The sequence below is a fragment of the Hemitrygon akajei genome, chromosome 20, assembly GCF_048418815.1.
Source record: "Hemitrygon akajei chromosome 20, sHemAka1.3, whole genome shotgun sequence".
NCBI lineage: Eukaryota > Metazoa > Chordata > Chondrichthyes > Myliobatiformes > Dasyatidae > Hemitrygon > Hemitrygon akajei.
In genome coordinates, this window is record NC_133143.1 from 3,988,773 (window position 1) to 4,001,716 (window position 12,944).

Genomic DNA, 12,944 nt, shown 5'->3' on the forward strand with positions numbered 1-12,944 from the left:
CGTCGGATGTGTAGGTGGTAGGGTGGTGAATTGGAGTTGCATGCGCGCGTCGGATGTGTACGTGGTAGGGTGGTGAATTGGAGTTGCATGCGCGCGTCGGATGTGTACGTGGTAGGGTGGTGAAGTGGAGTTGCATGCGCGCGTCGGATGTGTACGTGGTAGGGTGGTGAAGTGGAGTTGCATGCGCGCGTCGGATGTGTACGTGGTAGGGTGGTGAAGTGGAGTTGCATGCGCGCGTCGGATGTGTACGTGGTAGGGTGGTGAAGTGGAGTTGCATGCGCGCGTCGGATGTGTACGTGGTAGGGTGGTGAAGTGGAGTTGCATGCGCGCGTCGGATGTGTACGTGGTAGGGTGGTGAAGTGGAGTTACATGCGCGCGTCGGATGTGTACGTGGTAGGGTGGTGAAGTGGAGTTACATACGCGTGTCGGATGTGTACGTGGTAGGTGGTGAAGTGGAGTTACATGCGCGCGTCGGATGTGTACGTGGTAGGGTGGTGAAGTGGAGTTACATACGCGTGTCGGATGTGTACGTGGTAGGGTGGTGAAGTGGAATTGAATAGGCATGTAGTAGGGTGGCGAAGTTGGGTCTGATATGTATGTGGTAGGGTGGTGAAGGTTAGTCGGATATGTTGATGAATATGGTAGTGTGGTGAAGTGAAAATGCATGTCTAGTCTAGAAGGCAAGTTGTTCAGAACTAGGCTAGATCAATGTCTTTTTATAATCAGACATTTCCCACACTATGCCTTTTCTTCCTTCAAATAATCTTCAAATGAGGTGGAAATGATGCAGATCTCCTTAGTTAGCTTTATTCAATCTGATGCCCCTAAGATCAAAATTTACTGGACCAAGTTTTATCATTTCTGAGGCTCTCTAATGAAAATTCTGTTTTTTAAAAAAAATTGGCACTCTGTTTGGAGCAGAGCCTAAAAGTGCAGTGTAGATATCTTGCTTAACAGTGGAATTGTTACTATTTCCCCCTTTAATAGGATTCTAATGTGATGCTCCTTTTTTCCTAAATATAAGGTTAGAACATGAAAAAAACCTGGAGATGAAGCGTTCTCTCCAAGATACTAATGACAATCTACTGGAGACTGTGAAATTTAAAGAATATGAGAATGAACAACTGCATGAAAATCTGGAACAAATGAAGGAGGAAGCTGAAACAATGAGGGCTGAAATTGGTGTAAGTGAAAAACATCTTGCACCTTTCCTGTTGAGGGATTATTGACCTGAAGTATTACTGTTTCTCTTAACGTAGATTGCTGGACCTGATTTTCTGGCATTTCTTTATGTTAATATTTGATTTAAGTATCGTATTTAGAAAGTCACCGATTTTCTTGACTTCACCAGGTTTCTGAGCTTGTTTGACACTACAGTTAAAGAAGGCAATCAACGGAGCATTCTTTCAAATGTAACTGCTCACGATTTATTTGGAGAACAGGAAACTCTGTAATCTAATGACATGGTACATTAAACCTTATTTGTCTTGGAGACATCAGTCTGCAGACGCTTGAATCTGGTGCGAAGAACAATCTGCTGGAGGAACAATGGGTCGAGCTGTGGGTGGTGCTGGTGGTTGGAGGTGTGGTTGGGAGGAACTGTTGATGTTTATTTAAATGTCTCCTGTTCCAAATAGTCTCTGATGGAAGATCTGGAAGCTGGAAAGGAACAAAACCAAAAGCTTGCTTCACAACTTCAACAAGACATTGAAAACAATTCCAAGTAAGTGGGTGACTGACTATCCTTTCTTCTCCAACCCCACTGATTTACAGTCAGGAAATGAAGACAAGATCAGAATCAGATTCAGATTTATTATCACCGGCATGTGACGTGAAATTTGTTAACTTAGCAGCAGCAGTTCAATGCGATACATAATCTGGCAGAGAAAAAAAATTAAAAATAATAAATAAAATAAAAATAATAACAATCAATAAACAACTAAATCAATTATGTATATTGAATAGATGTTTTTAAAACAGAAATACTGTATTTTTTTAAAAGTGAGGCAGTGTCCAAAGCTACAATGTCCATTTAGGAATCAGATAGCAGAGGGGAAGAAGCTGTTCCTGAATCGCTGAGTGTGTGCCTTCAGGCTCCTGTACCTCCTACCTGATGGCAGAGGGGAAGAAGTTGTTCCTGAATCATTGAGTGTGTGCCTTCAGGCTTCTGTACCTCCTCCCTGATGGCAGAGGGGAAGAAGCTGTTCCTGAATCGCTGAGTGTGTGCCTTCAGGCTCCTGTACCTCCTCCCTGATGGAAGAGGGGAAGAAGCTGTTCCTGAATCGCTGAGTGTGTGTCTTCAGGCTCCTGTACCCACTCCCTGATGGCAGAGGGGAAGAAGCTGTTCCTGAATCGCTGAGTGTGTGTCTTCAGGCTCCTGTACCTCCTCCCTGATGGCAGAGGGGAAGAAGTTGTTCCTGAATCGCTGAGTGTGTGCCTTCAGGCTCCTGTACCTCCTCCCTGATGGCAGAGGGGAAGAAGCTGTTCCTGAATCGCTGAGTGTGTGCCTTCAGGCTCCTGTACCTCCTCCCTGATGGCAGAGGGGAAGAAGTTGTTCCTGAATCACTGAGTGTGTGTCTTCAGGCTCCTGTACCTCCTCCCTGATGGCAGAGGGGAAGAAGCTGTTCCTGAATCACTGAGTGTGTGCCTTCAGGCTCCTGTACCTCCTCCCTGATGGCAGAGGGGAAGAAGTTGTTCCTGAATCGCTGAGTGTGTGCCTTCAGGCTCCTGTACCTCCTCCCTGATGGCGGAGGGGAAGAAGCTGTTCCTGAATCGCTGAGTGTGTGCCTTCAGGCTCCTGTACCTCCTCCCTGATGGTAACAGTGAGAAAAGGGCATGCCCTGGGTGCTGGAGGTCCTTAATGATGGCCTTTCTGAGACATTGGTCCCTGGAGATGTCCTGGGTACTTTGTAGGCTAGTATGCAAGATGGAGCTGACTAGATTTACAATCTGCTGCAGCTTCTTTTGGTCCTGTACAGTAGCCCCTCCATACCAGACAGTGATGCAGCCTGTCAGAATGCTCTCCACAGTACAACTATAGAACTTTTTGAGTGTATTTGTTGGCATGCCAAATTTCTTCAAACTCCTAATGAAGTATAGCTGCTAGGTACCAACTAGAGAAGGGGCAGTGTTGGAGAGCACTTCGGGTCCAGTGATCACAATACCATTAGTTTCAATATAATTATGGAGAAGGGTAGGAATGGGCCCAGGGTTGAGATTTTTGATTGGAGAAAGGCTAACTTTGAGGAGATGCGAAAGGATTTGGAAGGAGTGGATTGGGACAATTTGTTTTTTGGGAAGGATGTAATAGAGAAATGGAGGTCATTTAAAGGTGAAATTTTGAGGGTACAGAATCTTTATGTTCCTGTTAGGTTGAAAGGAAAGGTTAAAAGTTTGAGAGAGCCATGGTTTTCAAGGGATATTGGAAACTTGGTTCAGAAAAAGAGAGAGATATCTACAATTAATATAGGCAGCTTAGAGTAAATGAGGTGATTGAGGAATGTAAAAAGAATCTTAAGAAAGAAATTAGAAAAGCTAAAAGAAGATACGAGGTTGCTTTGGCAAGTAAGGTGTAAATGAATCCAAAGGGTTTCTACAGTTATATTAACAGCAAAAGGATAGTGAGGGATAAAATTGGTCCCTTGGAGAATCAGAGTGGACAGCTATGTGTGGAGCCAAAAGAGACGGGGGAGATTTTGAACAATTTCTTTTCTTCGGTATTCACTAAGGAGAAGGATATTGAATTGTGTAAGGTAAGGGAAACAAGTAGGGGAGTTATGGAAACTATGATTAAAGAAGAGGAAGTACTGGCGCTTTTAAAGAATGTAAAAGTTGATAAGTCTCCGGGTCCTGACGGGATATTCCCTAGGACCTTGAGGGAATTTAGTGTAGAAATAGCAGGGGCTCTGACAGAAATATTTCAAATGTCATTAGAAACGGGGATGGTGCCGGAGGATTGGCGTATTGCTCATGTGGTTCCATTGTTTAAAAAGGGTTCTCAGAGTAAACCTAGCAATTATCGGCCTGTAAGTTTGATGTCAGTGGTTGGTAAATTAATGGAAAGTATTCTTAGAGATGGTATATATAATTATCTGGATAGTCAGGGTCTGATTAGGAGCAGTCAACATGGATTTGTGCGTGGAAGGTCATGTTTGACAAATCTTATTGAATTTTTTGAAGAGGTTACTAGGAAAGTTGACGAGGGTAAAGCAGTGGATGTTGTCTATATGGACTTCAGTAAGGTCTTTGACAAGGTTCCACATGGAAGGTTAGTTAGGAAGGTTCAATCATTAGGTATTAATATTGAAGTAGTAAAATGGATTCAACAGTGGCTGGATGGGAGATGCCAGAGAGTAGTGGTGGATAACTGTTTATCAGATTGGAGGCCGGTGACTAGTGGTGTGCCTCAGGGATCTGTACTGGGTCCACTGTTGTTTGTCATATACATTAATGATCTGGATGATGGGGTGGTAAATTGGATTAAGTATGCAGATGATACTAAGATAGGTGGCGTTGTGGATAATGAAGTAGGTTTTCATAGCTTGCAGAGAGATTTAGGCCAGTTAGAAGAGTGGGCTGAAAGATGGCAGATGGAGTTTAATGCTGACAAGTGTGAGCTGCTACATTTTGGTAGGAATAATCCAAATAGGACATACATGGTAAATGGTAGGGCATTGAGGAACACAGCAGAACAGAGTGATCTAGGAATAATGGTGCATAGTTCCCTGAAGGTGGAATCTCATGTGGATAGGGTACAGTTCTGGTCACCGAATTATAGGAAAGATGTCAATAAAATAGAGAGAGTACAGAGGAGATTTACTAGAATGTTACCTGGGTTTCAGCACTTAAGTTACGGAGAAAGGTTGAACAGGTTAGGTCTTTATTCTCTGGAGTGTAGAAGGTTGAGGGGGGACTTGATAGAGGTATTTAAAATTATGAGGGGGATAGATAGAGTTGATGTGGATAGGCTTTTTCCATTGAGAGTAGGGGAGATACAAGCAAGAGGACATGAGTTGAGAGTTAAGGGGCAAAAGTTCAAGGGTAACACGAGGGGAAACTTCTTTTCTCAGAGAGTGATAGCTGTGTGGAACGAGCTTCCAGTAGAAGTGGTAGAGGCAGGTTCAGTATTGTCATTTAAAGTAAAATTGGATAGGTATATGGACAGGAAAGGAATGGAGGGTTATAGGCTGAGTGCAGGTCAGTGGGACTAGGTGACAGTAAGCGTTCGGCACAGACTAGAAGGGCTGAGATGGCCTGTTTCCGTGCTGTAATTGTTATATGGTTATATGGTCTTGCCTTTTTTATAACTACATCAATATGTTGGGACCAGGTTAGATCCTCAGAGATCTTGACACCCAGGAACTTGAAGCTGCTCACTCTCTCCACTTCTGATCCCTCTGAGAATTGGTATGTGTTCCTTCATCTTACCCTTCCTGAAGTCCACAATCAACTATTTCGTCTTACTGATGTTGAGTACCAGGTTGTTTCTGTGACACCACTCCACTAGTTGGCATGTCTCACTCCTGCACGCCCTCTCGTCACCACCTGAGATTCTACCAACAAAGGTCGTATCGTCAGCAAATTTATAGATGGTATTTATAGTTGCTTTTGAAATTGATGGGAACTCTTGCCTGAGCAGAATGTCAGTAACATTATTAGATTTACAGTGCTATGATCAAGAATATGGGCAGTGTCTCTACTAATTAACATGTTAATGTATTGCCATTGAAAGTACAGATGATCATTCAGAAATTCTGCTCTTTGTGTACTTCCCTTAATTGCATCTGATCATTTTGTTAAGCAGTACTACCTTCCTTTCTTCTAAAACACATCGTCTTAAGATTGGCTAACAACCCTTGGACTCATGAAAAATCTTCACCAAGCAGAGATCGAGCCACTTTAGCCAGATGCCTTAATTGCATCTGATCATTTTGTTAAGCAGTACTACCTTCTAAAACACGTTGTCTGTGGGCTGGAGTTCAATGGAAGAGAAGGAAAATTAAATATTGTCACCTGCATTAATATTTATGTGAAAATAGGAGATATTATGGGAGTTGTATAGTGTGTTTCTAGTATTTAATATTCTGCAAGTGAAGTGGTATTTGAGTAAGCAGTTTAACTGGGTTATTTATAAAATTAGTAAAACTAAGTTTTTGCAAATAAGATGATCTGAGGCATTTTACGTTTAATGAATCCCGTAAAACATCTTACTGAACTCCAAAAGCACGCTCCATGCTGTGTTCTGTGGGTGGAGGAGCCACAGGGTGCCTCTGGCTTGTCCACAGGCAGCATTGACATGCTCATGGTGATGTGACTGACGCTAGGGGCATGGCAGTGGAATACCCCAAATCTTGGTGTACTACTTTAAGCGATCAACCAAAATATGTTCAGGTTTACCCCTCTTATCTATGATAAAAGCCTAAGCCTTTTCTCCCCATGTGGACGAAAACAAGCAAGGTGGAATGTAGGTCAACAGGAACCCAAGAGTGCTGTCGGCTGTGATGGGAGGTGGGAATAGGTGAATAGGAATTGAATTTACTGAGCAGAGTGGAAGGCCAACCAGGCAGTCATGGCGTCAGGAGTGAAATCACCTGGCACTTGTAATGGCTGCCTGAATACCAACGCAGCCACAGATGACTGCAGGTCCTCTTTTGGAACAGTTCTGAGCCCCAGCAAGAACAATGAGAAACGAACGGTCAGTGAAGTCTTTAGAGCAGCCTTTAAGGAGCGGTGAAACCACTCGCATAGCTTTTCGGACTGCGGTGTGATGTAAGTTAATGTTGATGATCTAGGCCATCGCAGCCACAATGGACTGAGGACTGTGGACAGAGGAAAAATCAGATGGGCAACCTCGGTGCTGATGAACGCCTGGCCACATCTTCGGTGTTGTCAATGCTAGAGGGATGATCTCCGGCCACCTGGTGGTACGTACGGTCCAACGTGTTAAGAAGATGCATGGAACCACAGAAGGGAGGAGGAGAGGACCAACAAGGTCAAACCATTGCTCAGGGACCTCCAAAGCTGACAATGGCACCAGAACAGGATGTTTAATTTTTTTTTTCCTGCTCACTCTTCACATAGGCTGCAGTCCAATCACACACATCCTTTCTGAGGCTGTGCCAAACAAACTTTAGTGCAACCAGTTTCTGTCAGGTCTTCTGGCCCCGATGCGAAAGGCTATGTACGAAGCTGAAAAAAGTACGTTTCTAGATTGCAGTCATGATGGGGCGAGGGCGACTGGCTGAAACATCTCTCAGGAGAGAAACCCCGGCTTCCCTGAACTTAATATCAGTCAACCGCAGGCCCGTGACTGCTGCTCAGTAAGCCTCAATCTCTGGGTCAGTAACTTGATTGACTGCCATGCAGCATAGTCAACCCCTATGTGAGAGGCAATCAGCCACAGCATTATTTTTCCCCTTAAGATGTTATACTTGGATATGTGGGCCAGGTGGTGTTACTGTCATTTTGGTCTCGCCTGCGTGAGGGGTTTGTGGTCAATGAACGCTGTGAAGTAGCAACCTCCAGAAGAAAACAAAAATCACAGAATGGTAGATAGAAACTGAGAAGCTCACGGTCAAATCTGCTGTACTTCCTTTCTGGGGGATGGTGCTGCTGGCTGAAGGTGAGTGGCTGCTACACACCTCTGTACATCCACAGCACAGCCTGAAGCTTCAGTAGTAATGGCTATTGGTGCTTTAGGGGCCAGTAGGGTCACATTAGAAAGAGCTTGTTCAGTATCATCATGTCTGCTGACCACTCTAGCACTTGGTATTGCCTTTAAGCACACTATATAAGGGGAGTATAAGTTCAGCAGCTTGCAGAATGAAGGGGTGATAGAAATTTACCATAACTAAAAACTCGTAGTTTCTTTTTGTAGTGTGGGGCAGTGAGAAATCCACAGTAGTGGCACCTGCTGAAACGTGATGGCCGAGGAAGACCTGAGCTGGCATTTAACAGGGTTAATTATCAGCCTCTGTTGGCTAAAGTGGTTAAAATGTGCAGAGATGAGATGTGTGTTCAGATTTGGACACACTAGTGACAAGATATATCATCCAGGTAAACGAAAAGAAAATCTAACTCTTTTAATACAGAGCCCATCAGCCATTGGAAGGTCTGTGCTGCATTTTTCAGCCAAGACAGCGTGTGCAGAAACTCAAAGGCCAAACACTTATTTTGGGAATGTCCTCTGAGCACACAGGCACCGGATGGTAGCCCCTAACTAGACTGACTTTGGAAAAATTAACTCTCTGGCTAAATGTGCTGAAAAGTCTTTAATGTGTGGAACAAGGTAACAATCGGGTGATGACCTCATTAAGGTGTTGCTAATTGGGCTTAGGGGCCATATGGAGAAGTGAGTCCCAGGGGTATTTGACCGGTGTACAATGTCGAGTCTTTCCATGCTGGCAAACTTGGCCTTCACAGTTGCCACCTTTTCTGTGTCCGGTCTACGTGAGCAGGCGTGGACTGGTGGGCCAGCTGTGGGAATGTGGTGCCCGATTCCATGTTTTTTGACTGACGTGGAGAATGTGGGGTTGGTGAGGTCTGGGAATTCACCCAGCAGTCAAGTAAACTCGCATGCGGTGGTACATGTGCTTGACAGACCTAACTGGGGGAGCAGGGTAATGACCCAAGTCCTTGACATCCACATGCTGGCAGGTCTTAAGATTGGCTAACAACCCTTGGGCTCATGAAAAATCTTCACCAAGCAGAGATCGAGCCACTTTAGCCAGGATGAAGACCAATGTATAATGTCACCCACTCCAGTGAGGTTTCGTTGCCCTTTGCCTTCTGATCAACAGGCAATGCTGGCAACACACTCACTTGAGCATCTATACTGAAAATGTCTCCCCAAAGTGGTGCCAGTAATGAACAGTAGTCGACCCTGGAAGCTGGAACCCACTGTGTTCACAGACCTCTAATGTTCTGATGCGCTGGCAACTGTCGAAGCTGCAAGGAGGTTGGTGCTTCCTATTGGTCCTACCAAAGTGAGTGTGGTAAAAACATGGGCCTGGCTTGGTCTGTTTTGCTGCTGTGGGCATCCTTGTTGGGGGCTGTGCTGACTGGGCTTATTGAGCTAGAGAAAGGAGGAGGAATGATGCACTGTTGCCTAGCTGTGTAAACTATCTGCTATTTTAGCAAGCTACCTATAATCCTTCATGGGTGCATTAGCAGGGTCAATGCGAACTTAATCAGGCATTTGCTGCACGAAGAGTAAATTGAGAATGGTGATTTCCCAAATGGTCCATTAGCTCCAAAGGCCTAGCATCGCTGAGATCAGGTAAGCAGAGCAACTGTTTAGCGCACTCAGTAGCGATCGGTATTCATCGAGTTCAGGCAGATTCGCCACCCTCACTGCCATGGAATGCTGAGCGACACGACCACGTAGTGGTGACGTCGGCAATGAGCAAATTGAGCCTCAGCTTGTACAACCCAAGTGACAGCTTTTTACTCTCAAAATTCTGATAGTTTCAAAGCGACTGAGTTAACCAACGTGTTTAATCATTTGGAATCATCCTAGGGCATTGGGGTCACCAACATAGGGTTTTGCAAATAAAATTAAGTGCGGTGGCTAAGGTCTAATGAAATGTGTAACACATTTTATTGAATTCCAAAACCTAACACAAAAGCGTGCTAAAAAATCTTTACATAACTATGTCATCGCATCAGTCCAGCCTTTAAAGTCAAACCCCAACTTAATGTTGATGGTTGTGAATTATGTATGTTTCTCCCAATTATGTTACCTGACAAAATAAAATTATTGACACCCTTTTTCTTAACTGTAATTGTTTCATTACTGAACCATTATATCTCTTGATACAGGGAACTTTTGAAAGCTTTGCGTGAGAAAGATCTGCAAAAGAAAGAATCTTGTGAATTATTGTTGAAGTTCGAGCAGCAGGTACATGATTCAGAAGCTCTGCATGCCTCTTATGTTTATTTTATTTCCATTGCTTTATTCATGGTCTTTGGCTCTATTGTTTTATTCTGGTTTTATAGTTAAGCAAATAATTTTAAAGATCCTTTCCCTGGGTTGCTTACTCTACTCAGCATTGCTTTCTTTACTAGTACTGCTTCTGCATTCCCGCTGAGTTCAATTAACATACAGGGATGTAAACTGGAACTTTATTCATATACAAGATTTAATATGTATAGCGCATCCCTTTAATTGAATTGACTTTATTTCTTATATCCTTCACATAAATGAGGAGTAAAAATCTTTACGTTATGTCTCCTTGTAAATGTTCTGGTATCAGGTTCTATTGACAGGAAATCCATATACGCTAGGTCCAGGGTCCCTGCACTCTGCAAGTGGGACAAGGGAGCTGCCCGTGTAGGCAGCGTCTTCCGCCATATATATCCAATGCTCGATTTGCAGTATTCTTTGACCCCTGACTTCTTCATTCAGGGCCACTAGAACTGGCCTCTGAACAATCCATTGGTCTATTCAACCCCCAAATGTCCAGAATCATCATGAAATGACTTCAACACAATCCTCTGATACTTTCCAGCAGAAGCAGCTGGCAACGCCGAGGTTGGTCCAGGGATGTCATGGACCCGGTTCTGCAACTCCAACCGAGGCCATTCTCTCAGTAATGGAGACACCGCTGTGTGTTTCGTCTTCTCTGCCTGAGCCACGTCTCACTTTTCGACTGCTGCCCAAACGGTACCAATGCCCGGGTCATCTCGCTGTGCAGCTGCCACTTCCCCAGAACTCAATTCTGGCAGCTGATTTGTCTTCAGAACAGTCAGGTTACAGTAAACTTGGGGAATGGCATCATCAGAATCTCCCAATTGATCCACCACTTGATCCTGCCCATCCTTTCCTTCTGCCTTCACGGTGATGGCAAACTGACATATGGCCTTCATCCCCAGGGCAGGAATGCTCTCCCACTCCTCGTCTATGTCCAGTCCCTCAAGCGCTTGTTGGGACAAAGCATCAGCATCAATGTTCCTGCCGGTACCTCAGGCAGACAACGCCGCCAACCACCGATAGCCTGTGACATCCAATTTCACCGAAGTCAGGATATAAGTTGTTGTCTGTCCTCACCTCGAACCATAGAGGTAGTCAAGTCTCGTCACTTTTTATTGTCATTTCGACCATAACTGCTGATACAGTACACAGTAAAAACGAGACAACGTTTTTCAGGACCATGGTGCTACATGAAACAATACAAAAACTACACTGAACTACGTAAAACAACACAAAAACTACACCAGACTACAGACCTACCCAGGACTGCATAAAGTGCACAAAACAGTGCAGGCATTACAATAAATAATAAACAAGACAATAGGCACAGTAGAGGGCAGTAAGTTGGTGTCAGTCCAGGCTCTGGGTATTGAGGAGTCTGATGGCTTGGGGGAAGAAACTGTTACACAGTCTGGTCGTAAGAGCCCGAGTGTTTCGGAGCCTTTTCCCAGATGGCAGGAGGGAGAAGAGTTTGTATGAGGGGTGCGTGGGGTCCTTCATAATGCTGTTTGCTTTGCGGATGCAGCGTGTAGTGTAAATGTACGTAATGGCGGGAAGAGACACCCCGATGATCTTCTCAGCTGACCTCACTATCCGCTGCAGGGTCTTGCGATCCGAGATGGTGCAATTTCCGAACCAGGCAGTGATGCAGCTGCTCAGGATGCTCTCAATACAACCCCTGTAGAATGTGATGAGGATGGGGGGTGGGAGATGGACTTTCCTCAGCCTTCGCAGAAAGTAGAGACACTGCTGGGCTTTCATTGCTATAGAGCGGGTGTTGAGGGACCAGGTGAGATTCTCCGTCAGGTGAACACCAAGAAATTTGGTGCTCTTAACGATCTCTACCGAGGAGCCGTCGATGTTCAGCGGGGAGTGGTTGCTCCGTGCCCTCCTGAAGTCAACAACCATCTCTTTTGTTTTGGTCACATTATGAGACAGGTTGTTGGCTCTGCACCAGTCCGTTAGCCACTGCACTTCCTATCTGTAAGCTGACTTGTCGTTCTTGCTGATGAGACCCACCACAGTCGTGTCATCGGCGAACTTGATGATGTGGTTCGAGCTGTGTGTTGCAGCACAGTCGTGGGTCAGCAGAGTGAACAGCAGTGGACTGAGCACACAGTCCTGGGGGGGCCCCTGTGCTCAGTGTGATGGTGTTGGAGATCCCGATCCGGACTGACTGAGGTCTCCCAGTCAGGAAGTCTAGGATCCAGTTGCAGAGGGAGGTGTTCAGGCCCAGAAGGCTCAGCTTTCCAGTCAGTTTCTGGGGGATGATTGTGTTGAATGCTGAACTGAAGTCTATAAACAGCATCTGAACATAGATGTGTTTTTTGTCCAGGTGGGTTAGGGCCAGGTGGAGGGTGATGGCAATGGCGTTGTCTGTGGAGCGGTTGGGACGGTACGCAAACTGCAGGGGGTCCAGTGAGGGGGGCAGCAGGGTCTTGATATGCCTCATGACGAGCCTCTCAAAACACTTCATGATAATGGATGCGAGTGCAACGGGACGGTAGTCATTGAGGCAGGACACTGAAGACTTCTTCAGCACGGGGACGATGGTGGCGGCCTTGGAGCATGTTGGAATGACGGCACTTCTCAGGGAAATGTTGAAGATGTCAGTGAGAACATCTGCTAGCTGGTCTACACATCCTCTGAGCACTCTACCAGGAATATTGTCTGGTCCAGCAGCCTTCCGTGGGTTGACTTTGCACAGGATTCTCCTCGCCGCCACGTCATTTTCCGCCTCAAAACAAGCGTAGAAGTTGTTCAGTGCATCTGGGAGGGAGGCATCACCGGCACAGTCAGGTGATGTCCTGTAGTTGGTGATGTCCTGGATGCTGTTCCACATGCGCCGTGTGTCGCCGCTGTCCTGGAAGTAACTGTGGATTAGCTGGGCGTGTGCACACTTTGCCCCTCTGATGGCCCGAGACGGTTTGGCCCTTGCTGTTGTTAAAGCTGCCTTGTCGCCTGCTCTGAAGGC

At 45.4% G+C, this 12,944-nt stretch overlaps 1 protein-coding gene across 1 annotated transcript in view; it reads left to right on the forward strand.

The window, feature by feature from the left end:
• The window catches only part of kif15 (kinesin family member 15), a 176,819-nt gene that overhangs the window by 101,646 nt on the left and 62,229 nt on the right, over window positions 1–12,944 (forward strand). The window contains exons 21-23 of the mRNA XM_073072971.1: window positions 1,025–1,184; window positions 1,638–1,723; window positions 9,820–9,898. Coding sequence (XP_072929072.1) covers window positions 1,025–1,184; window positions 1,638–1,723; window positions 9,820–9,898 — 325 coding nt within the window. The remainder of the gene's footprint in view (window positions 1–1,024; window positions 1,185–1,637; window positions 1,724–9,819; window positions 9,899–12,944) is intronic.